The following is a 24828-nucleotide window of genomic DNA, read 5'->3' as shown; positions in this document are numbered from 1 at the left end:
GCCAGGCGTGGTTTATGTCGTGCTGCAGACGTGTGGGACTGCCAATGGCAGGTGCACCTGGCAGGTAGAAGAGGGAGCGTTTCTTCATTCCTTCATTTGGGTGTCAGACCGCGGGGCTGAGTGCTGGGCCTCAGGCGGACGGTGCGCTCGGTCTGGGTAAATGTGGTACCCAGAGCCTTGCAGCCAGAACCTCTCTGCCTGCCCCCATCACCTCTCACTGCACTGAAAGATGCCTGCTCTGCAGGGGGTGAGCTGTAGTGGAAAGTACACATGAGCTCTCCCAGACACGGGGTGAGAAAGAGAATATAACGTAGTTCGGTAAGAATTTAGAGCGATTGATCCCATGCTGAAATGATTTTGGCTTACAGAAAATGTATTATGGGACTGGCGTTGTGGTGCAGCCAGTTAAGCCTCTCTTCACGTGACACCCACAGGGCTTCTTGTGATCTCAGCATCCTATATCCGAGTGTTGGTTCGAGGCCTGGCTACTACTCCATTTCCAGTTTAGATCCCTGCTGACATGCCTGGGAAAGCAGCAGAAGATGGCCCAGATACTTGGTCCCCCTGTCACCCAGATGGAGTTCTGGGCTCCAGAATTTGGCTTGGCCCAGCCCTGGCTGTTGCAGCCATTTGGGGAGTAAACCAGCAGATGGAAGACTGATCTCTCTTCCTTCTCCACTCCCCCCATTTCTCTCTATGTCTCTCTGTTTTTCAAATAAACACCAACATGAGTACAGTAGTGCCCTGGTATATGCAGGGAATTAGTACCAAGACCCCCACTGATCCCAGATCCACAGATGCCCAAGTCCCTTATATAATAGTATTTGCCTGTAACCCATGCATACCCTCTTGTGTACTGTAGATCCTCTCTAAATTACTGATAATACCTAATAACTAGTTGTTATATTGTTTAGGGAATAATAGCAAGAAAAAGAATCTGTACATGTTCAGTACAAATATCTTAAAGATTTATCCATTTATTTACTTGAAAGGTAGAGTGTCACAGAGACAGAGAGAAAGACAGATCTTCCATCTGTAGGTTCCCTCCCAGATGGCTGCAACCAGCCAGGTCTGGGCAAGGCTGAAACCGGGAGCCAGGAACTCCATCTGGTTCTCCCATGTCGGTGACAGGGACTTGAGCAGTTGGGTCATCTTCCGCTGCCTTCCCAGGGGCATTAGTGGGAAGCTGGTTTGGGAGCAGAGTCCCTGGGACTCACACGGGTGCTCCAGTCTCGAATGCCAGTGTTGTCAGCGGTGCTGTAACTTGCTGCACCACAACACGGCCCCAACAAAATTCTTTAAAAGCACGGTTTGAACCTGTTGTTGGTTGAATTGGTGGCTGCAGAGGGCTGACTGCATACCTAGCACAACAGCACTGCAAACTTAAAAATGGTGGAGATAGTAAGTTTTACATGTTTTTTCTGCCACAATAAAAAAAAACACAAAAAAGAATGAACAACAACAACAAAAAAGAGTATGTGTCTCACTATAATTGTTATGCAAAAGCATTAGAGGAATGGAAACTTTACTTGACCACAAGCAATTGATAGACTAGAAGCCAGTCAAGGGGCTGGTGCTGTGGTGCAGTGGGTTAATGCCCTGGTCTGAAGCGCTGGCATCCCATATAGGCGCCAGTTTGAGACTTGGCTGCTCTACTTCCTGTCCAGCTCTCTGCTATGGCCCAGGAAAGCAGTGGAGGATGACCCAAGTCCTTGGGCCCCTGCACCCACGTGGGAGACCAGGAAGAAGCTCCTGGCTCCTGGCTTCGGATTGGCACAGCTGTGGTCGTTGCGGCCATCTGGGGAGTGAACCATTGGATGGAAGACCTCTCTCTCTCTCCCTCCCTTCCTCCCTCCCTCCCTCTCTCTCTCTCTCTCTGCCTCTCCTCTCTCTGTGTAATTCTGACTTTCAAATAAATAAATCAATCTTTTTTTTTTTTGACAGGCAGAATGGATAGTGAGAGAGAGAGACAGAGAGAAACATCTTCCTTATCCAGTCAAGATAAAACTTGTTCGGAGGAAAAAGAAGGGGAGGTCGGAGAGGTAGAGTTGCTGGCAGCACATCACGAAGGATTTTTAGTTTCTTATCAAGGAATCTAGACTCTATTTATTTTTTTAAAGATTATTTATTTGCGAAGCAGAGTTACAGACAAAGACAGGGAGCGAGAGAGGGAGGGAGGCCTTCACTGGTTCACTCCCCAAGTGGCTGCAACAGGTAGAGCTGGGCTGGTCTGAAGCCAGGAGCTTCTTCCAGGTCTCCTGCATGGGTGCAGGGGCCAAAGGACTTGGGTCATTTTCCACTGCTCCCCTAGGCCGTTAGCTGGAAGCTGGATCAGAAGAGAAATATCTGGGACTTGAACCAGCACCCGTATGAGATGTTGGCACCACCGGCAGAGGCTTAACCTACTGTGCTACAGTGCCGCCCCAATCTAGTTTATTATAAAGCTGAGCACAGACGATGATCCTCACATCCTTAGGACACCCTGGGCCTCTGAAGGAGAAAGGGCTGAGGGTTGTGGGGGGACTAGGGGAGTGCAGAAGCTGTGTAGGAGGCCACTCAGCCACAGTGGAAGAGACATCGTGACTGATTGGGGCATGGGAAAGAAGGGGCTTCAACCACTCGGTGCAGGGTGGGGCTGGGAAGGCCTGGGGGTCAGGAGTACTGGTTCACTGCCCAGATGGCTGCAACGGCCATGGCTGTGCCTGCAGCCCAGAGCTTCCTGTGAGTCTCGGGCCCAAGCATTTGGTCCCTCTTTCTCTGCTTTTCCTAGGCCATTAGCAGGGAGTGGGATCAGAAGTGGAGCAGCCAGGACATGAACTAGTGCCCGTATCGATGCTGGGGTTGCAGGTGGCCGCTCTACCCAGTATACCCAGTATACCCTGTTGGCTTTTGCTTTTAAATGATTTGGCTTGAAGCTTCCTGTCCATTGTCACCGAGTTCTGCACTCTGGGTAATTAAGCAGAGGACAAGCTGGCAGAGGTTGGAGTTGTGTGTGTGTGTGTGTGTGTGTGAGGGGTGCAGGGTGAAGTTAATGAGGACTTGAGACCATTGTGCCCAGTTTTGTAACCAGTATATTTATAACTTGGACTTCAGAAGTAGGACTGTGCAAGATGAGTTACATGTGGGGCTGGCGCCGTGGCTTAACAGGCTAATCCTCCACCTTGCGGCGCCAGCACACCGGGTTCTAGTCCTGGTTGGGGCGCCGGATTCTATCCCGGTTGCCCCTCTTTCAGGCCAGCTCTCTGCTATGGCCCGGAAAGGCAGTGGAGGATGGCCCAAGTGCTTGGGCCCTGCACCCACATGGGAGACGGGGAGAAGCACCTGGCTCCTGGCTTCAGATCAGCACGATGTGCTGGCCGCAGCGGCCATTGGAGGGTGAACCAACGGCAAAAAGGAAGACCTTTCTCTCTGTCTCTCTCTCTCACTATCCACTCTGCCTGTCAAAAAAAAAAAATAAATAAAAAAGATGAGTTACGTGTGATGTCCGAACACTTGCAGCCCGTTGCAAATGGGGCCTTTTCGTTGCTTCCAAAACCGAAGAGAAGAGATGTAGGCGTGGCCTGTTGTAATGAGTACTCTGTCCCGTAAGAATCCTGTTTGGCGACCTCTGGCTGCAGGGGAACTTGGGTTTGCTCCGGGTGATTTTATCCTTGTGGATAATGAGCGGAACTCGCCGAGGAGGAGGCAGGAGGCATGCGTCTTTTCCCTAACTAGGCAGGCTCTCACCAAGGGGTCAGCCAGTGCTCAACCCCTGACCTTGTGCAGTCAGCCGCTCCGTCCCGCCTGGCTAGCCCCGAATGCCCAGTGTTTGTGTGTTTTCCTCTCCTGCAGGAACCAGTGTCTGGTTCCAACGAGCAGATGGTGCTGCTAGGATGATTTGCTGGCTGCATCAGAGTCAGGGTGTCCCTCAGGGACAGTGGCTTCCGAACTCCACGGGGTGGGCGTGGAGGGCCCCCCAGCCTTGCCTCGGGAGCTGCCTTTCTCTGTTTTTTTTTTTTTTTTTTAAGATTTTATTTATTTGTTGGAGAGGTAGAGTTACAGACAGAGAGAGGGAGAGAGAGACAGAGAGAAAGGTCTTCCTTCCGTTGGTTCACCCCCCAAATGGCCGCAATGGCCAAGCTACGCCGATCTGAAGCCAGGAGCCAGGTGCTTCTTCCTGGTCTCCCACATGGGTGCAGGGGCCCAAGCACTTGGGCCATTTTTCTGCTGCTTTCCCAGGCCACAGCAGAGGGCTGGACTGGAAAAGGAGCAGCCGGGACTAGAACCAGGACCCATATGGGATGCGGGCACCGCAGGCAGAGGATTAACCTAGTGCGCACAGCACTGGCCCCTCTGCTTTTCTTATACCAGAGTTGAGCTTTCTACCTTTATCCTGTACCGGCCTGTGTTTGTGTGGCCAAGACCGGTGCAATGAGCTTGGCTGTTCCCCCAGGGAGGTTGGGGGGGGGGGGCGTTGACAAAACCAGAGAAGGACACTTCACAACCCCCTCCCCTCGCCCCCCATTTACAGGAAGATGTATTTTAGCTCACAGCAGCAGGAGGGTGGCCAGGGGTCAGAGCGGCTGAGCTCTTGCACAGAAATAGCAGGCCTCTAGAAAGGACCGTGATGCGTGCTCACCGTCTGTGAGTGGGAGCGGCGCGGACATCAATTATGCAGCTGGCAAAGGCTATTTTCTGCTTTCCGTGAACTTGGTAGCATCCACGTAGAAGCCGGTTCCACTGGCCGCGTTTCCCTACGTCGCTTCTCTGCAAGAAGGCGTGAAACAGATTTCTTTTCAAAACTTCCCCACTGGGTCCTGGTAATCCTCACGTTTTCAGGCCTTCTGCACGGGACGCAGGCTCGGGCTGGAGCCCCGGCGGCTTTCTTCCTGCGCCCACCTTATTTGATTCAGCCCATCCAGCGTTCCCGCCCCCAGCTCCAGCTGCGGATAATGAGGTTTGCCTAGCGTTCCTTTCTGCACCTCTGCTTCCGTGGGCCCTGGCCTCCGTACACAGTGGCTCTCACATTTATCTGCTCCCCGTTCTGAAGGCAGAAGCTCAAGGTCAGTCCGTGGGCAGGCGCGTTCTCTCCCGAGGCTCTGGCCTTGTCCTGCAGGTGGCTGGTCTGTGTGCTATGGCCTCTCCGGTGAGAGCAAGACGGGTGTTTCTTCTCATAGACACTGACACCTATGTGACCACCACACCACCCTCATAACCTCGCTTAATCTTGTGCCTTTCAAGGCCTTATCTACATCTTCGGTCACACTGGGAACTACAGCCACAGCATCCGAGCGTAGCAGTTCAGTCTGTAACAGGTGCCACTTAATCGAGTTGTCTTCTTCGAAGAGCCCTGTGGTTCATTCATTCGTTCAGGATGTACTCATTGAGGAGCTGGCCTTGTGGTGTGCTGGGTGAAGCTGTGCCACCTGCCATGCTGGCATCGCTTACAAGTCCCAGCTGCTCCACTTCTGATCCAGCTCTCTGTTCATGCACCTGGCCAGGCAGTGGAGGATGACCCAAGTGCCTAGGCCCCTGCCACCCACTTGGGAGACCAGGATGGATTCCAGTCTCCTGACTTTGGCCTGGCCCAGCCCTTGGCAGTCAGGGCATTCATTGAGAGTTGACATTTCTGCACCGTCTCGGAGGGGAGGGGGAGAGTGTGTGGCCCTCCCTACCCAGGACCAGCGAGAAGGCCGGCTAGATGGGGCTCGTGGAGTGGGTGGCTGTGGGGTGGAGGCGGTGCAGGTGTCCCCAGGACTTCGAGGAACGGGGAGTCTGGGGGTGTTTTCACAGTCCTCCCTTTCGGAGAGCGTCTCTCTTCCCCTGCGTTAGCCTCTCTGCAGAAGATGGTTCAGGCAGGTGTGCAAGGGAGTGAGGGTCCCTGGCAGGGACACGGGGGTTGGAGGGAATCTTGGGGCCCAGGGAATCAGCAGTGAAGATTTTTAGCAAGGGAGTCAGTGCCAGGATCCCCAGATGACCTGTATTCTCTCTGCCATTGCGGGTTCTCCCTGCTCCGTTTCTCCCTGGTCCTGTTACCCCCGCCCCCCCCCCCCCAACTCCTCGCCATGCTCTTAGGAAGCCAGATACCAGAGCGCTTCCTGCAGCAGGAGGGCTGGACCCTGCCAGTCTACACCACAGTCCACTGCTGCTCCCTTGGCCATGATCCTGAGCGTGTCTCTTGGCTCTGACTCCCCAGAGCCATTCAGCTTCCTCCTGCCCACTCTCTGGTGCCAGCACGGCTGTTGTCAGCCGGGGCGGAGCCTGGGCAGCTGGGGAGGGCTGGAGGCACCCGTGTCTCCCTTGCTCAGCTCACCCTGTATTGGTGCTGCCCAGTGCATGCTTGTTGAGCTCAGTCTCTGTCCCTGATAGTACTGGGCACCAGGCATGTGAGGTTGAGCCACCTTTTGACATGTCCAAGGGGTTTGGTGTCAGGAAGAAGGTTCCAGAAGGGTGGTCCCACAGAGCCTCGAGAAAGAGTGAGAAGGACTCCCTGGGCTGACCCCAGAGTCTGCAGGCAGGGGAATGGTGCTGCAGCCCAGTGGGTCATGGCAGGAGGATAGGGCAGGGCCAGGCGACCCAGGGTGGGGGGAGGGCACGTGGGGAGGCATAGTTGGGCTGCCCAGAGAAGCCTTCTGGGAAGATGACGTTTCTCATGGGGGGCCTGTGGGCTCTGCATCACAGGTATGCACAAAACCACGTTTATCATTTCAGTGGTGGGAGGAAAGGCTTTGGTTTACTGCTATGCTGTAGTTGAGGAAGTTGAGGGCTCAAGTGGTTAGACCTCACCAAGGCAGTGGTAGAGACCACCAAGGACTTACACAACCACCCCAGTGCTGGACTGGTGGGACCTTCCGTCCATCCCCTCCTCCACCCCCTTCCTGTTCTCTCCCTCTCCCTGCACCAGCCTTGGTGCTAGGTGCTAGGAGGCAGATTCCTGCCTTTCTGGAGAGTAAAGCAGAGAGTGTTGCAAACCATTAAGTGTGTGTGTGATGGATGTGACAGCTGGGAAGGTGCAGGGTGACCGGAGCCAGCCTGGTGGGGGAGCAATGTAATCTGAGGCCAGAGAGAGGAGTGGGAGTCTGGAGTTTGTGTGGGAAGGAATTCGAGGCCTGAGTGGGTGGGGGTGGGGGCTGAGCAGGGAGGCCTGACCCAGGCCTGCAGCTGCAGCAGTGGGGGAGGGGAGAGAAGGTGAGGAGGACACACAGTTGGGGCCCCCTGCGGGTGGAGGTGCTGTAGGCTGAGCTGGGGAGCCCCTGAGAGGAACAAGGGGAGGTGATGATGGGTTCGAGGGGCACAGCTGGATCAGGAGAGAGGGGGCAGGAGGGTGCTGGCACTCACAGCTTAGGGATGGTTCACGGAGTCACGGAGAGGGAGGAGGTGGCATGTACATCCCTGGTGGGAGCCCAGAGAGGCCTGGGGCAGATGGTCAGAGAGAAGAGCAGGAGGTAGGGCACCTGGGTGGGCAAGAAGTGGGAGTTAGAAGGGGGTGTAGGCTCCTGGGCTGGGCATCAGCAGGGCACTGGAGAGGCAGTTAAGGGGACAGGTGTCAGGGGCTTCCTGGCTACCAAGTCTGCCCACTCTTCCTGTACAAAACATGTCGGTCCTAACGCCTGCCTCTTACTGGGGGCTCCAGGAGGCGTTCCAGTGCCTTTAAATGCTCATCCTGGGGGCCCAGCAGTTTTCTCCAGCATCCCTGCGAGGTGGCCCCTGGAGCCCTGCTCTGTGTTTTAAACAAGGGAGGACACTGAGGCATGGAGAGGCCCCAGCTGCCACGTCATGGACGCAGGCTTTGAAGTCGGGGCTCCTGGCTTCAGATCCCGTGTGCCCAGCTGCTGTGCTAGGCTGCCCCAGGCTGCAGGGGTGTGGGCAGCAGGCGGAGGTCGGAAGAGGAACCATGAATCTGGCCCCAAGCCCTTGGTGAATGAAGGCTTTCATTGTTTTCTCAAGATTTATTTATTTATTTTCATTTTATTTGAAAGGCAGAGGGAGAGAGAGAGAAGGGACAGAGACATCTTTGATCCATGGGTTTGCTTTCCAAATGCCTGGCAACAGCCGGGGCTGGGCCAGGCTGAAGTCAGGAGCCAGGAACTCCATCCAGGTCTCCCACATAGGGGGCAGGGAGCCAAGTGTTTGAACCGTCACCTGCCGCCTCCCATGGTGCACACGAACAGGAAGCAGGAACCAGGTGCCGAGCCAGGAGTCGAACCCAGGCACTCTGGTACGGAATGCCTATGCCCTAAGCCGCGTCTTAGCCACAGCACCAAACTCCCAGCCCTGGCCCCCTTGTTCGTGCTCAGACTTTCACTGAGCTGCAGGGAATCCCGCACAATGGCAGCATGTTCAGATGCCTGCTGGTCTGCTCCGGCTGCCACACCCATTGCCACAGGCTAGGCGGCTTAAGCAGCAGACATTCATTTTTTTGAGACTTCTGGATGCTAGAAGTTCAAGGTGTTGGCAGGCTCGGTTTCTCCTGAGGCCTCTCTCCCTGGCTGGCAGGTGGCCGCCTTCATGCTGTGTCCTGACATGGCCTTTGTGGGTGGACACTCTGAGGGGTGGGGGAAAAAATGTGCATGCTGTGGTGTCACACGGACGCTGGTTCTATTAGACCAGGAGTCCTCACCTAACCTTGATAACCTCTTTGAAAGGCCTACCTCCAAATACAGCTACGTAGCGAGTTAGGGCTTCCACATGGGAATTTTGGGGGAGCGCCATTCAGTTCGTGACACCTGGGAATCTTGAACCACAAATGGCAATCTGAACTAATGGGCTGGGATTCTCCCCATCCCGTAGCATGCACTTGTCGCCTAGAACAGCAACAGGTGTTTTCGGGCATGATAATTGTGTGTTGATGGAGGAAAGGTTCGTGTGAGGTTAGCACAGAGTATTCGTTAAGAAACCCAAGTTGGGGCGGATGTGGTGGCGTAGTAGGCTAAGCCTCCTCCTGTAGTGCCGATATCCCATATGGGTGCGAGTTTGTGTCCCCGCTGTACCTCTTCCATCCCAGCTCTCCTGTGGCCTGGGATTGCAGTAGAAGATGGCCCAACTCCTTCGACCCCTGCACCCAGGAGGGAGACCTGGAAGAAGCTCCCCGGCTCTTGGCTTCAGATTGGCTCAGCTCTAGCTGTTGTAGCCATCTGGGGAGTGAACCAGCAGATGGAAGACCTCTCTCTCTCTGTCCCTCTTTGTAACTCTGCCTCTCAAATAAATAAATCTTAAAAAAAAAAAAAAAAAGAGAGAGAAAGAAAGAAGCCCAAGTGTTCTGGGAAGGAGGTTCTCTCTCTCTCTTTTTTTCTGCTTATTTCCATGTAAAGAGAAACTTCAGTGGATCAGGGCCTCCTTGTCTCTGTGCGTTTTGATTCTTTAAGACATGATGGAGGAAAACGGCTTTGATGGGGAAGGCTGTGAACTTTCTGAAATACAGCCGGCCTTGTATGGTGTGTAAAACGCATGTGTGTTTTTGTGCTAATGTGTAAAACACACATGTATGCCTTTGTCATGGTAAAGAGGAATCTCTTGGATCAACATTTTTTCCTTCCTCTCAGTCATCTGGAAGATCCATTTTGCATCTGATTTTTTTGCTTCGGAGGTTGGATACATCGACAATTCTAGAAGTGTTTCAGAGTAATGAATTTTAAAGGCAGTGGTGGGCGATCTCGGATGAAGGGATGAATTGAAAATCCTGTTAGCTCTGATCCTCTGTAGACAGTCTCAACTAAGTCAATATTTAAAGAAGATGAGAGACTGGGCTGATAGGAACCCACTGCGTTGGGACTCAAAAGCAACTCCATGGCGGAGTTTGCAACCGCAGGTCAGGGCAGTGCAGGCTGTTTTCCTTGGCTGAGTTGCAGCCTCTCCAGGCTGACTGATTGGACGTAAAGCGGTGCGCTAGAAGCAGCGTGAGTTTAAGGAACGCTCGCTGTGCGCCTGGTGTTGGCATTATCTCAGGGACCAGCTGGGTTCTGGCAGTGTGCACCATTGCTGGGCCCCGAGGGGTCCCTGCAGCCCTCATTCTGGGTGGAATTCAGCATGGACTCCAGCGTGAATCTCTTTATGCAGCTGCTTTGGTCCTGATGGGTTGGGATCCACACGGATCCTTTTCCTCTCCTGTGTTGTGTCCTCTCTTGTGTCTGCGTTGGACACAAGAACGTTCCCACCCCATGCTGGGCAAGCCCTCTGCTTCTTTCGTCCCTGGGGTTTCATGATCTGTCCTGTATCTTCTATTTCTCTACCCCTACAGCTGCTGCCTTGTGAATTTATTTCCTTTTAAAGAATATTTATTCCATTTATTTGAAAGGCAGGGAGAGAGAGAGAATATGAAGCAGTCTTCTGTCTACTTGTTCACTCTCCAGATGGCCACAATAGCCAGGGCTGGGCTAAGCAGAAAAGCCAGGAGCTGGGAACTCCACTCAGGTCTCCACTCAGGTGGATGGTAGGTACTCAAACACTTGAGCCGTCTCTGCTGCCTCACAGGCACATTGGCAGGAAGCTGGATTGGAAGCGGAGCAGCCAGGACTCGAGCCAGCACTCCAGGTGTGGGATGTGGACGTCCTAAGCGGCAGTTTAATCCACCGCCCCCACACTCCCTGCCCCTGCTGCCTAGTGAATTTGGATCTGCTCACTTCTTTGACCTGCAGGATTTGCAGTTCTTTCTCATGAACTTAGCTGTTTGTTAGAAAGTTGCTTTGCTGATTTTATGCATCCCTGGTAGGCTTTGTTAGTTTTGGACACAGAAGAGGGGCGAGAGTAGTGTTGGTATTTTGCGAGACAGGCCATTACTTCATGAATGCTGAATGATCTCTTCCAGCTGTCACATTGCCAGGCCTTGCTGTGAGTTTAGTTGGAAATCTCTGGAAATGGGTTCCTTTGTGAAATGTTGGGGGTCTTTGCAGCTTGGATGTGCTGACGAGCTGGAGTTTTGTTTTTTACCCCCAGAATACACATATATGCTTGTGTGTGCACATGCACACACATGCGCACACACACACACACCCCAGAGTGGGCTGGGAAGGCAGTGGCTGGGGTGTTGACCTCAACAGAATCAGTGAGGCCCAGTGGCAGCCACTGGGGTTTCCCTTCTGTTGCTTGGAGCACCCCCAGCTTACTTATTTCACTGCCATTTGATGGTGTATTCTCTTTTACTCTTTGTCTTTTTAAGATGTATTTATTTGCTTATTTATTTGAAAGGTAGAGTGACTGAGGGAGAGACAGAGATAGAGAGGGAGAAGGAAAGAATAGAGAGAGATCTTCCACCCACGGGTTCACTTCTCTGGCCGCAACTCCTCACCAGGGCTGGGTGAGGCCAAACAGAAGCTCAGGACTCCAGCTGGGTCTCCCACGTGGGTGAGGGGCCCAAGCACTTGGGCCGAGTATGGGTGGGAGGGTGGGCACGGTGGGAAGAATCACCATGTTCTTAAAGTTGTAACTATGAAGTGTATTAAGCTTATAACTGTAAAGCTGTATAGTTCTACATACATTTTTATGGACTTACTTCTAAGGGTACAGTTTGAAAACTTGTCATGGGACCCCAAATCCCCTTAAGCTGGGTGGTAAAAATACCATCTTAGGTGTTAAAGTGATCATATGAATAGGATTAAGTGTTAAAGTGATCATATGAATAGGATTAAGTGTCTGGCAGTAGTAATAGAATTATAAAGGAGTGAATGCTCCAACATGGGAAGCAGTCCACACAGCAGACTCATAGAATGACAATTGCTTTAAATAGCACTCTGACCTCAGAATCAGCCCTTAAAGCATTCTGATTTGGCTGAGCTCCCTCTGGGGGTCCAGCCATCCTTGCTTGCTTCTCTGTGGCTTTTGCTGGCTGCTGGCATCCCTTGGCTTGTGGCCCCTGCACTCGGGCCTCTGCTTCTCCTTCCCATGGCCTTCTCCTCTGTGTTGTGCAGAATCTCCCTCTGCCCCTATTTTGTAAGGGACACTGAGGAGCACATTTAGGGTGGGCACAGATAGTCCAGGTTAATCTCATCTCGCAATCCACTATGTTGCCTTTTCCCAAATAAAGTCATATTGACATGATCCTAGGTCAAGGGTTTAATATCTTTGGCCGGCCATTAGGCAATCCAGTAGAGGCAGTTAAGGAGCTAAATACATGATCCTGACAATAATTGTGTGCTCTGTTAAAAAAACAAGCTGATTGCCTGACTGCCAGGCTTTTTGACTGTTGTTTACTTATTGTACTTTTGAGAGCTGGTTGCCAAAGGGTGTAATTTTTAGAGTTGCAACACCGGGTAAGCAGAGACAGCACTTAGTTGTGCTTTTCAACACCCTGTTTCCCTGTACTCTCAAGAGGAGGGATATGCAGAGGGGGCGTCAAAGAAAGTTCATGGAAAATTGAACTAACAGATATGTTTATTTTTGCGCAAACACTTTGAATCGCATGCCTAGTTTTTATATCCTAATACGCATTTCCATAAACTCTTTGGCGACCCGTGTGTGTGTGTGTGTGTGTGTGTGTGGTGTGATTTTGGAGGGCTGTCAAGAACAAATGCAGTTTATAAAGCTGTTAGTCTAGCATACGATGAGCTCACTGGGGCCAAACCAGCGGCAGAGTGTGACTTTAAGTTCTGTGGCTGAGGGTATCGGCCCTAGCTGACCAATGATGCGTCTCAGCTGTGTGGCACATACGGCCCCTGAATGATTGTCCTTGGCCATTGAGTGGTGTTTGCATCTTTGGACTGGGGGCCAGCAGTTCCCTCTTACAAGACTCTGTTGAGAAGAGATGACAGATAAGCTGTTGACAGCTAGTTTTGCTTTGATGGTTCCATCTGTCCGTCACCTACGGGTCACTTACTGTTTATAAAATACTGTGTGTGGCACAGGGCAAGGGGTCCCTACGTTAAGCAGTGAGTGCCTTAAGTCTTAACGGCAGGTGCTGCTCATGTGTGGGGAGGGGCGGAGGCACCTCTGGGAGGGAGGTGGCACTTGGTGCAGGCACTGAAGGACTGGGGGACCTGGGTGGGGGAGGGAGGTGGCAGGAGATCCCAGAGAGGAGCTGGGAGTCTGGGCTGGGCCATGGTGTGTGTTTTGGGGGAGGCACTGGTGGAGAAGCCGAGGGAGGGCTCCTGGGGGCAGCAGTGAATCTGCAGGGAGAAGAGTTGGAGGGCATTGGTGCGATGGCCAAGCTGGAGGTGGCCAGGCCGTCTTCTTTCCCTCCCTCTCTTCCTTCCCTTCCTCCTTCTTTCTTCCTCTCTTTCTCTTTTCCTTCTTTGAAAATTTGCCTTCGCTTTCTACTTTTTGTCCTTTTTCATTTCCTTCAAAGTACTTATTTCAGCTTTATTGATTTTTACTTGACAGAGAAATTTACGTGATGTTTTGATACGTGTATCTGTGTTGGGGAGGGGCTCCCAGAAGCCAGCTGATTGACATCTGTCACCTCACACAGCTGTGATTTTGAGTGTGTGGTGAGAACATTTAAGATCTACTCCCTAGCAATTTTCAAGTATGCGGTGTGTTATTGTTGGCGTTAGGCACTGTGCTGCACATGTAAAGAATTGTGAGCAGTGTCCAAAAAATAACAGTTGAGCCTCTCCTTGCAAATATGCATCTACCTATATCAGTTGTTATTTTATTTATCTGTGTGTCGGTGCCTCTGCACTAATATGTAGACTGCACTGAGAAGCAGTTACAAAACCCAGTTACAAAAAGGGAAATACACAGAAGCGTCTTTTTCCTGCCCCAGTGACTTGGTAGATCGTTTATAAGGTGTCCCTGGGATGCTCTTGTCTCCCTTGCAGACCTCAGGGCTGGGTGCTGGACTGCCCCAGAATGCTTGTATGGGAACAAGGGAAGGAAATGTGGGGGGGAGGCGCTGACCGGCTGGCCTTGGCTGCTCACCTTAGCGAGGGAGCGAAGCTATAAGAAAGAACAGGTTAAACCAGTGGAATGTCTTAGAGCCCCTACAGGTGAGGGGTGCAGATCCGGGTAGATGAGACCCTCTTGCCTGCCCCTTGCTCCCTCCTCCTTCCCTTCTGTGCCCCGCCCCCACCCCCTGCTCCCCGCCTTCTAGGACCAGTGGATTTGGCTTTGGGGAGAGGACCCAGGGGGAGCTGCTCAGGGGCAGCTGAGATGCCACCCAGCAGCAGTGCAGGGTCTGGGTCCTGACAGGGCCCAGCGGTTGCCCAGGGGAAGAGGTCAACTCCGGACCAGGCCCCAGGGCCTGTGCCAGGCAGAGAAAGGGCGATGGCAAGGCCAGGGGAGTGTTTTTGGGTAGTGCCCTTCCCACTCCCTAGCCGTGACCTGGAACTGAAGGTGGGGGGTGGTTTGGGGGAGTGGAGGGGTCCAGACCTGGCGCTGGGCCCTGAGAGTGAGCAGGGAGAGCCCTTTGCTGGAGGAGACCAGCACCTCACCCCTGCCCGCTGCCCTGTAGGAGTTGAGATTGGCCTGGCCTCAGCCCTCCAGGCCTCCCAGGCTTAACCACCAATCTGAGTTGCTGAAGTCCGTCCCATCCTCACCTTTAATAATTGAGTCTTTTGACTTTCCCTGGCGTTCCAGTTTCCTCCCTCCCTTCCTCCCTTCCTCCCTCCCTTTCTTCCTCCTTTCCTCCCTCCCTCCCTCCCTTCCTTTCTTCCTCCCTCCCTCCCTTCCTTTCTTCCTCCCTCACTCCCTCCTTCCCATCCTTTCCTCCCTCCCCCTTCCCTCCCCCTTCTCCCTCCCTCCCTCCTCCCTCCCTCCCCCCTCCCTCCCTCCTCCCTCCCTCCCTCCTTCCTTCCATCCTCTCCTTGATGCTCTTTTCCATTTGGCCATTCTCCTGACTCAGAGAAGCAGCTCGGAATTTTCCCAGGGTCCCTGCGAGGAGGACTCGGGGAGTAGCCTTTGCCTGTAACACTGATAACAGCCGCGGCTCTGCTTTCTCCGTAGGTGGCCATAAAGGTCATCGACAAGAAGAGAGCCAAAAAGGACACCTACGTCACCAAGAACCTGCGGCGCGAGGGCCAGATCCAGCAGATGATCCGCCACCCCAACATCACGCAGCTGCTGGATATCTTAGAGACGGAGAACAGCTACTACCTGGTCATGGAGCTGTGTCCCGGCGGCAACCTGATGCATAAGATTTACGAGAAGAAGCGGCTGGAGGAGTCCGAGGCTCGCAGATACATCCGGCAGCTCATCTCTGCCGTGGAGCACCTGCACCGGGCTGGGGTGGTGCACAGGTGAGGGGCCCGCCACGTGGTCACAGGTGGCCGACCCAGTGCTGAGTGGATGGTGCCAGCAAGACTGGGTCGTTGCAGCCTGTGTTAGAATCCTTGCACACTGTTGCAGGGAATTGTGTTGTGTTGGGGCAGTGCCGGTGTGGCGGTTCAGTGGGGAGGCCCTGAAGCCAGGGTTCCTGGGCTGGAGTCCTGAGTGTGCCCTTTAACAGCTGTGTGACCTTGGTGGCTCCTCTGATCCCCAGTCTATTGATCTGTAAAATGGGAATAATAACCCTTCTGCAGGTGTCCCTAAGAGTCCAAGAGCTTGGAACAGCGTTTGTGTAATAAGTTCTGTGCAACTATTAAGTACTGTTTTTCCTTCTTGCTGTTTTGTGAGACCTGTTGCTTGGATGCCTAAGAGAAGTGTTGAGCGTTCAGGTGACGTGAGGCTGTTTTTCTGCTGGTACTGGGGGCAGGTCTTTCATTCTCTCTGCTTGCCATATGGTAGCAGCTCAATGGCTGTTTGCTCCAGGTGAATGGAATCACCATTGGTATTGTGATCTTGCCCTCAAAGCGCAGGCGTGTTCCCCAGAAGTCAAAGCAACTCTGAAAATAATTATGAAAGCCAACTTGTTTGTAGCAGCCTGTTGTTCCCTCAGAGGGCGAATGGAGGGCAGGTGTTGTGGCACAGTGGGCAGCGTCACAGACATCTGGTATCAGAGCCCTGTTTCAAGCCCCGGCTGCTCCACTTCCAGTCCAGCTTCCTGCTAATGGCCTGGGGAAGCAGCAGAAGGTGGCCCAAATGCTCGGGCCCCTGCACCCACATGGGAGACCTGCATAGAGTTCCTGGTTCCTGGACCAGCCTGGCCTTTGCAGACATTTGGAGAGTGACCCAGTGGGTGGAAGTGCTCCTTCTTGCTCTCTCCCTCTCTGTCACTCTGCCTTTCAAATAAGTAAGTAAATAAATAAATATTTTTTAAAAAAATGAGTGGAAATAACATTCTGAGTCATGTGGCCATGGGTCGCAGGCTCCCACTTTTAGCGCTGTATGGAAATAAATTTTTCTCCCACAAAAACTGGGCTTCACCCATGAATGTATGGTTTTTCCTTCATGGAACTATAGTCAGTGCTTGTTCTGGCTTGAAAAAAATTAGAATTCATTTTTAATAGGTTCTCTTGTTTAAAAAAAAGATTGATTTACTTATTTGAAAGAGTTAAGAGAGAGAGGTAGAGACATCTTCCATCTGCTGGTTCCCTCCCCAAATGGCCACAGTGGCCAGAGCTGGACCAGTCCAAAGCCAGGAGCTGGGAGCTTCTTCCCAGTCTCCCATGTGGGTGCAGGGACCCAAGCACTTGGGCCATCTTCCTCTGCTGTCCCAGGCACATTTCCAGGGAGCTGGATGGGAAGTGGAGCAGCAGGGACTCAAACTGGCACCCTAATGGGTGCTGGCACTGCAGGCAGCGGCTTTACCTGCTATGCCACAGTGCCGGCTCCATGTGTTCTCATTTAGAAAGGCAAGTCCAAGGCAGAAATACATGGTGTGTGTACATGTTGTGTATGTACGGGTATGTACACATACATGAAAGTTGAAACATGCTGAGATACAGTTCACCTACTATAACAGTCACCATTTAAAAGCGTACGATCCAGGGGTGACTTTTTGTGTATTCACAGTGTTGTACAACCATCTGCACCCTGTGACTTGACAGATTTTTATTGCCCAGTGGAGAAAGGCCCTGTCACCACTAGCAATCGCTCTCCCTCTCCCCCTCCCGCCTGCCTCCGGTGACTGCTTCCTGCCTTTCCTGCCTTCCGTCTCTGTGGGTTTGCTTACAGTGGACATTGTGTGCTCGGGGAATCCTACCAGAAGTGCCCGGTCCTTGGCCATGGGCTTCTTCCCCGCAGCACGATGTTCTTCCGGTTCATCCGTGCTGTAGCAAATGTCAGTGCCGACGGCCCGCCCCCGCTGATCTCCACTGACAGACCTTCGGGTTGATTGCATCCCTCGGCTCTCGTGCGCAAGGCTGCTCTCTGTGCGGGAGCTTTTGTACGAACGTGTGTTTTTACTTCTCTTGGGGACTTTCCACTCAGGAGTGGCATGTGACCTGCTGGGGAAACAGATTCCAAAGATTCGAGGTCCAGTGGTGCCTTTTCTTTGAAAGCTGCTCACATTCTGATTGGTGGAGAAAGCGGCTCCAGCCCCTTCTTTGATGCAATGCTGCCTCCCTGCTATGGGGCTGGCACCGTGGACTGCTCTGCCTGTCCTGCAGGGTGGACGTGGGCTCAGGGCTTCCCTGGTGCCAGCCCCAGCTGGGCTCCACTGAGACCCCACTTCACGTGTTGTCATGAGGTCGCGCCTCGCTGGCACAAAGGGTTTAGATCAACGGGGGAGGGTCCATTCAGAGATTCTAGGTGAGTTGCCCTGTGTGTGGCTCTGCCCCAGCCATACCCCTGTGTAGCCTGGGGTGTCACAGCTCTGCCAGTATTAAGAGGATGCCGGCTGTCGGGGGTGCCTGGCTCCATCTTTGTTTATTAAGAAGCCAAGACAAAGGCAGAGACCTCAGGGGTGAATTGGCTGGGAGTTCCAGCTCCCGCAGTGGGATCCAGAAAAGGGGAACTGTAGGGGGCCAGAGCTTTCTGTGGGACTTGTGTGTTCTCATCAGGGTTTTGTGCCGTCAGCCGCTCAGCATCCTGAGGACAACAGAGGGAAACCGAGGGAGAGCTACGCGTGGCACGCTGGTCTCTCCCTCAGGAAATTCTCAACAACCCTTTTAAAGCAATCTTCACAAAATCCAATCGCTCTCCATGCAATTACTGTCAGAATGTCAAAGGAATGAATTTAATAATGTTTTTATAGCAAAGACAGATGCTTTTTCTCTCAGATCCCCAGCTTTCTACTTTGTGCTCTCTTTCCTTAGAAATAGATTCATAATCCAATCGTGGTGAGGGCTTGCATCTTTCATAGAGAAGATTGGAAATGCAGATAAATATAGATTCAGGAGCATTTCTGTGCTTTTCTCTCTGAATCACCTGCTGCTGCACGCACACGGACATCGGAGGCTGAGAGGTTGAGCCGGTGACCTGTTGTCTGCTGAGCCATCCTCCACTGCTTTCCCAGGCGCATTAGCAGGGAGCTGGATTGGAAGTGGAGCAGCCAGGACTCCATCCGGTGCCCATAGGGGACGCCGGCATCGTAGGCAGCTGTTGCTTGACCTGCTTTGCCACAACGTTGATGCCAGGGCTGTACATTGTTGCAAAGGCAGAAGGTAGTCAGCTTTTTCCGTGCTCCCTTTTGGGATTGCCTGAGAAAGTCAACAGTTAGAGTCCCAGGAGTTAGGGTCCTCTCCCGAGATGTGCGCTCCAGCAGGATTTCAGGAGTCTGCTGATTTGCCTGGGGTGCAGGGACTGTGGACTGCTCACAGGAATCCCATGGATTGAGATTCATTTAGAGTGCCCAGCTGTGCAGATGAAACACAGCAGGGGGAGCACACCTAGGGAAGCCCCCCCACCCTGTGTGGGGGGAGGGGGCTTTGGGACTGGAGAATGAGATCAAAGGGAGCAGCAGCCGCTGCCCCAGGAGGCCTGGGAGTCCGGCTCTGGAGGAATTCGGTGGAGGGGAGGGGCCCTTCTTTGTTCTCTGGCTCCTGACAAGAAGCAGGCACCACCTGCGGGCCTGTGGGAGTCAGAAGTTCTTCCTGGAGAGGGGCAGAAGGGGAAAGAGGTATGGCTTCTGCTCACTGCTTGGAGCTATTTTGGGGCCCTATGGCCTCTGACAGCCAGCGCAGAACTAGAAGAGGTGCTGGCTGTATCGTAGGTTTTGTGTTTAACTGGGTTTTTTAAAAGAAGTGTATGATTGGGAATGTAGCCCAGTGGCTCCGTGGTTTGGAGGCACGGAGGTTAGCGGCTGTGACCCCAAAGGCACACACACACCTGCGGCTACATGCCGGCTCTGCTGGGCGAATTCCTCCAGCTTTCCTTCTTGCCTTTCCACGTCCACACCGTAGGAAGCAGGGATTACCCACTTCCCCTAGTTGTTGCGAGGGTTAGGTAAATCATTCCATGAAACGTGCTCAGACCCCAGACGCTGGGTAAGCACCAAGTTCATGTTCACCTGGTAATGACCAAGTCTGTGGAAGGATTGGAGTCCAGCTCGCTCATTTATTTCTGTTTCTAATGGACACGTCATCACTGTAGACACTCATGCAGTTCATCCAGGGGAAGTGGAAGTTCAGGGCCACGCAGGTGTCCCCTGCCTGTGCTGCCCTTGCTCTCTTTGCCAGGCTCAACCGTTAGTTTCCAGATCTTAGCTCCAAGCTCACCTTCTCCAGGGAGCCCTCTAGGCTGGGCCCTGTGGGCATCCAAGACTCCCAGAGCACTCTCTACTTTGTTTCGCAAACCCTTCTCGCAGGATCATGCACGGGCCACAGCTCAGCCCAGTGCTTGGCCCAGGGGGCTGCGCGGTAGGACTTGGCTGAATGAATGGATTCAGCTATGTCAGAGTTCGCACCGGGATGGAAGCTTTCCAGTAGCCAGTCCCAAGGTTCCTCTTGGACCACTTCAAGGGCGCCTCTTTGTGGACTTGGTGCCAGTTGGTTCATTTTTCAGGTCACAGTGCATCAAGCGGCGTCTTTTTATTGAGCACCCCTTTCATTTTTATAAGTTGAATTTGTTTCTGGGACATGATGGGAACTTCATAAAGATCGCATTTAAATAAGTCACTCAGACACGGGGTTAAGGACTTTTTTTTCTTGCGTCTTACCAACATGCCCGTACTCTAACTAAATCAAAGAAGAGCGGAGCGTTTGGTCTTGCACAGTGCTTTTGATGATGAGACCTAACCAAGAGAACGCCTCCTCGCCACTGAGTGCCCACGGCCACGGCGCGTCAGGACCTTCACTCTTGCCTTGTTGCTACAGCCTGGCCTGTGGCCACCAGCGAAGCTTTCTCCCCCAGACTTGTTCCTGAATTCCACCTTCCCTGGCTGGGCCCTTCTCCTTCTCCTGCCCTGGAGGGCCACCTCTCCCAGAATGATTGCTTATCTCCTGATTCCTCACCCGTTCCAGATCTTTCCTGCAGTTTTCCCCTTCATCTCGGGGATGCACACATTCACACAAGCGTGCACTCAGACACACAGCAGGTGGGGGGTGCATGTGCACACACTCAGTGCACACACATCTCCCCCACGTGCGTGCACACTCACACAAGGGGGGCTCCCATTGCAGTGTGCACACACAAACCCACGGGAGTCACACATCTCAGTACACACACACACACACACACACTCCAGCACAGCTCTGGGATCCCATCTACTCCTCCAGCCCTACCTGGGTTGTCCTGTTACAGCAGCAGGCTCCTCCCTCACGCCCTCCATCAGGGAGGGGCAGTGCCTGGACGTCACCATGGCCCAGCTCCCAGCCTACCTAATGAAAGGCCAGGAGAGCTTTGTTGTCAGCAGAGGCCTGTCTGCGCTTGTTCTCCTGGAAGAACCTGGAACAAAGGGCTTGTGCTCCAAGGATGCCTGTGGGGAGGAGTCTTCCCTGGAGTGGGCGCCATCTCCCTGTGGGCCTTGCTTCCTGTAGCCTCCCGGTTAGCAGAGATGGCTCCGGAAGGCCTCCGTGCCTGTGCGTGCCTCTTCTTGTGCTACAGAGCCTCAACAGTGGCTTCTCCTCCTTGGTGCCTTGGAGCTTCCCTTTGCTCCCAGACACCCCATTCCCTTCCTCAACCTCTTCCTCGAAAACCCCCCCTTCTCAGGCCACCTTGTCACCTTGCTAGTTTTCCCCATCCACCCAGGGCCCACTTGCCTCCCCTTCCCTTTTGTTCTCAGTTACGAGTTAGCACGGAGCATCCAGTGCACCTGCTACAGAGACCGAAAGATCAGGGAGCTCCTTCTGCTTCCTCTCCGCCCTGTGGGCGTGGCCAGTCATGTGCCCCTCCCCCCCTTGTCAGGTGCGCACCTGTCTGCCTCCTGTGGGGTGAGGCTGACACTGACCAGAACCATTTATTTGCTCATGGGACGGAGCTGGAGTCCACACCCGCTTTTCACATGGACCACAGGAGCTTTTCTCGATGGAGCCAGTTTTCTGGATGACAGAACACGGAGACGGAAACCTTCTGCATAAGCTCACTTTTCCTTTATTATCCAAGAGGCTGTCTCTCCATTTTGTGGCCTCTCTGGTCATGGATGAGTAGCAGGGCAGAGGGTCTGGACAGTCCACTGTGCATGGTGGACTCATGTCTTGGATTTCAGGTAGCTGAGGATGCTGGGAGCAGAGTGGACCACTTGGTTGTAGCTGTAACCTTGCAAGCATTGATATCCTTAGGAATGGGACAAGATACCCAAAGCTACTTTTAATACATTGGCACTTTGTTAGAGCAGCTTCAAATTTACAGAAAGATTGCACAAAAACTACAGTTGCCATATACCTTCGCCACCCCACACGCTGTTTGTTTGTTCCATTGTTTGTTTATTTGAAAAATATTTTCTGACACCTCCACTTCCCCAGCTGGAACCCCTATTAACACTATCTTGCATGAGTGTGATACATCTGTGACCCTGGATGAACCAATATGGATGCCTCATTATTATTATTTTTTAAAGATTTATTTATTTACTTGAAAGGCAGAGAGAGAGAGCGTGAACAAGCGAGCGAGAGAGATCTTCCATTCACTGCTTCACTCCCCAGGTGGTTGCAATGGCCAGGGCTGGGCCAAGCCGAAGCCGGGAGCCTGGAATTCCAGCTGGGTCTCCTACATTTGTGCAGGGATCCAAGTACTTGGGCCATCTTCTGCTGCTTTCCCTGGGCACATTAGCAGGGAGCTGGATCAGAAGTGGAGCAGCCAGGACTCAAACCGGTGCTCATAAGAGATGCTGGCATTGCAGTTAGTGTATTAACCTACTGCACCACAACACCTGCTCCAAATGGATGCCTTCTTATTCTTCATTGTTTTTTTAAAGACTTACTCATCCATTTCAAAGTCAGAATTACAGAAAGAAAGGGAGAGAGAGGGAGAGCGAGCTTTTATCTACTGGTCCACTCCTCAAATGGCCAAAATGGCCAGGGCTGAGCCAGGCCAAAGCCAGAAGCCAGAGCCTCATCTGGGTCTCTTAAGTGGGTGCAAGGGTCCGAGCGCTTGGGCCATCCTCCACTGCTTTCCCAAGCACATTAGCAGGGAGGTGGATCAGAAGTGGGGCAACTGGGACTCAAACCACTGCCCATATGGGATGCCAGCATTGCAGATGGCAGCCTGACCTGCTAGTTCCATAGAAGTCTTATTATTCACTAAGATTTGTTGTTCATGTTAGGGTTCACTCTTGTTATAGGATGTCATATATCTACTAGTACAATGTCGTAAGGAATACTTTTACCATCCTATAAAACCTCTCTGCTCCACCTCTTCACCCTTCCTCCCTGCACCCCTGCCTCTGGCAACCACTCCTCTTTTTTACTGTCTCCATACTTCCTCCTTTTCCTGAGCATCCTCTGGTAGGAACTAGACAGTGTGCAGCCTTCTCGGACTAGCTTCTTCCAGTTCAAAGCTTGCATTGAGGTTCCTGCATGTCTTTTCATCACTCAATATCTCATTTCTCCTCTTTGAATATTCCGTATCCGGAGGTGCACAGTTTGTTTATCCGTGCACCTGCTGAAAGACATCTTGGGCGCTTCCAGTTTGGGCAAAGTATGAATAAAGCTGCTGTAGGCACTCGTGTCCATAAATGTTCTGCTCATTTGGGTAAACACCTAGATAAAAGCTGTTTTTAAAAATAGGATTTTCAGGACAGGCATTTAGCACAGTAGTTAAGACACTGCTTGGGGTGCCTACAAAGCACATCGGGGTGCCTACAAACACATCAGGGTGCCTGAATTCAAGTCTGTCTCCATAGTTTCCGGGGGCTGCACCTGCTCATGCAGACCCTGGGAAGCTGCTCAAGGAGTTGGGTCTCTGCCACCCAGATGGAAGACCTGGATTAAGTTCCTGACTCCTGGCTTCAGCCTAGACCAACCTGAGCAGTTAGAGGCATTTGGGGAGGAACCAGCAGATGAGAGATCTCTCTTCACCTGTCTCTCTGCCTGTTGAGTCCAAAGGAGAAAAACAAAAGGAAAGAAAATGATGAAAGCTTTTGATTAAAAAAACTGAGATTTTGGTGTCTTTTTTTTTTTCTTGCAAGAATCCAAAGGAAAGTGTCCCCCCTCCCCCAGTGTGCTTCTTTTGGGCTCAGTTTCAAGTTTCAAAAGGCACAGCAGGGGGCCGGCACTGTGGCTTAGTGGGTAGCTCTCTACCCACAACTTGGGCATCCCTTGTGGGTGCCAGTTGGAGACTTGGCTGCTCCATTTCCAGTCCAGCTTCCTGCTCATGGTCTGGGAAAAGCAGCAGAAGATGGTGAACCAGGTGTTTGGGCCCCTGCCTCCCACATGGGAGACCAGATGAAGCTCTGGCTCCTGGCTTCAGCCTTGCCCAGCCCTGGCTGTTGCGGCCATCTGGGGAGTGAACCAGCAGATGAGCGATCTCTCTATGTATCTCTGCTTCTCTCTCTGTAATTCTGCCTTTCAGATGAATAAATCTTTTTCTAAAAAAGACACAGCAGGAACGTGGAAATATAGAAAAGCTGGGAGACACTGATGTCCCCCCTCCCCGGGGTTGGCTGGGCCCTAGGCTGTCCTGGGCAGGACCTAGCAGTTCAGCTTCCCATGAACTTCCTGTTAGGGAGCCTCCCGCTGTGAGAGGAGTTTTTCTGAGATCTCTCAGAAACTTGGACGCAAGGGAAGCAAAGGGGTGAATATCCTGAGTCCTTCATTTTCATTCTGCTGGGGGGACACAGTGGGTGGGAAGCTGGTGACCTAGCACTGATTTTGTTTTTCTTCTTTTGCCTAATCCTCCTGTCTTTCCATCTCCTCCCCTGGTTCTGATGATTGTTTTAATGGTCCTTCTGGTTGACCAGATGGCTGTTTTCTGGGCGCCTGTGGCCCCATGGCCAGCTAGGTGGAGTGCTCTGGGCAGTGCTTTCTATGCCTTGCCCTGCTAGACTGACCTCCTCATCAGAAGCATTTGTTCTGTTGCACCTTTTGTCTTCAAACCCCGCCCCTGCCCCCACCTCTGCAAAGAGGCTTAATTTTGTTTGAAACAAATGACGGCCTTCCTTTAGATTGGAATATTGCTGCTGTCTTTCTTTCTTTCTTTCTTTCTTTCTTTCTTTCTTTCTTTCTTTCTTTCTTTCTTTCTTTCTTTCTTTCTTTCTTTCTTTCTTTTTTTTTGACAGAGTGGATAGTGAGAGAGAGAGAGACAGACAGAGAGAAAGGTCTTCCTTTTTGCCATTGGTTCACCCTCCAATGGCCCGGCGTGCTGTGGCCGGTGCATTGTGCTGATCCGAAGCCAGGAGCCAGGTGCTTCTCCTGGTCTCCCATGCAGGTGCAGGACCCAAGGACTTGGGCCATCCTCCACTGCACTCCCGGGCCACAGCAGAGAGCCGGACTGGAAGAGGGGCAACCGGGACAGAATCTGGCGTCCCGACCGGGACTAGAACCTGGTGTGCCGGTGTTGCTATCTTTCTAATCGCTTTCCTCAGAACCATGGTTTGGGGTCTGGCTGGCTCACTATTTTGTGTGCGCCTGTGTTTTGGAATTACAGTATTTGCTTGAGTAAGCGATGTGTTTGCTGCTTTCGAAAGAGAGGAAGTGCCTTCGGGAGTCCTTGGAAATCTCCCAG

General features: G+C 52.6%; 1 protein-coding gene across 1 annotated transcript in view; it reads left to right on the top strand.

The window, feature by feature from the left end:
- Nucleotides 1–24828, top strand: part of HUNK (hormonally up-regulated Neu-associated kinase) — a 110558-nt gene that overhangs the window by 32038 nt on the left and 53692 nt on the right. Inside the window, exon 2 of the mRNA XM_062175437.1 lies at nt 14854–15146. Within this exon, the coding sequence (XP_062031421.1) occupies nt 14854–15146 (293 nt within the window). The remainder of the gene's footprint in view (nt 1–14853; nt 15147–24828) is intronic.

Source organism: Lepus europaeus, chromosome 2, assembly GCF_033115175.1.
Source record: "Lepus europaeus isolate LE1 chromosome 2, mLepTim1.pri, whole genome shotgun sequence".
In the NCBI taxonomy this organism is placed as follows: domain Eukaryota; kingdom Metazoa; phylum Chordata; class Mammalia; order Lagomorpha; family Leporidae; genus Lepus; species Lepus europaeus.
Note: the sequence above shows the minus strand (reverse complement) of the source record. Positions and strands in the feature narration are given on the sequence as shown.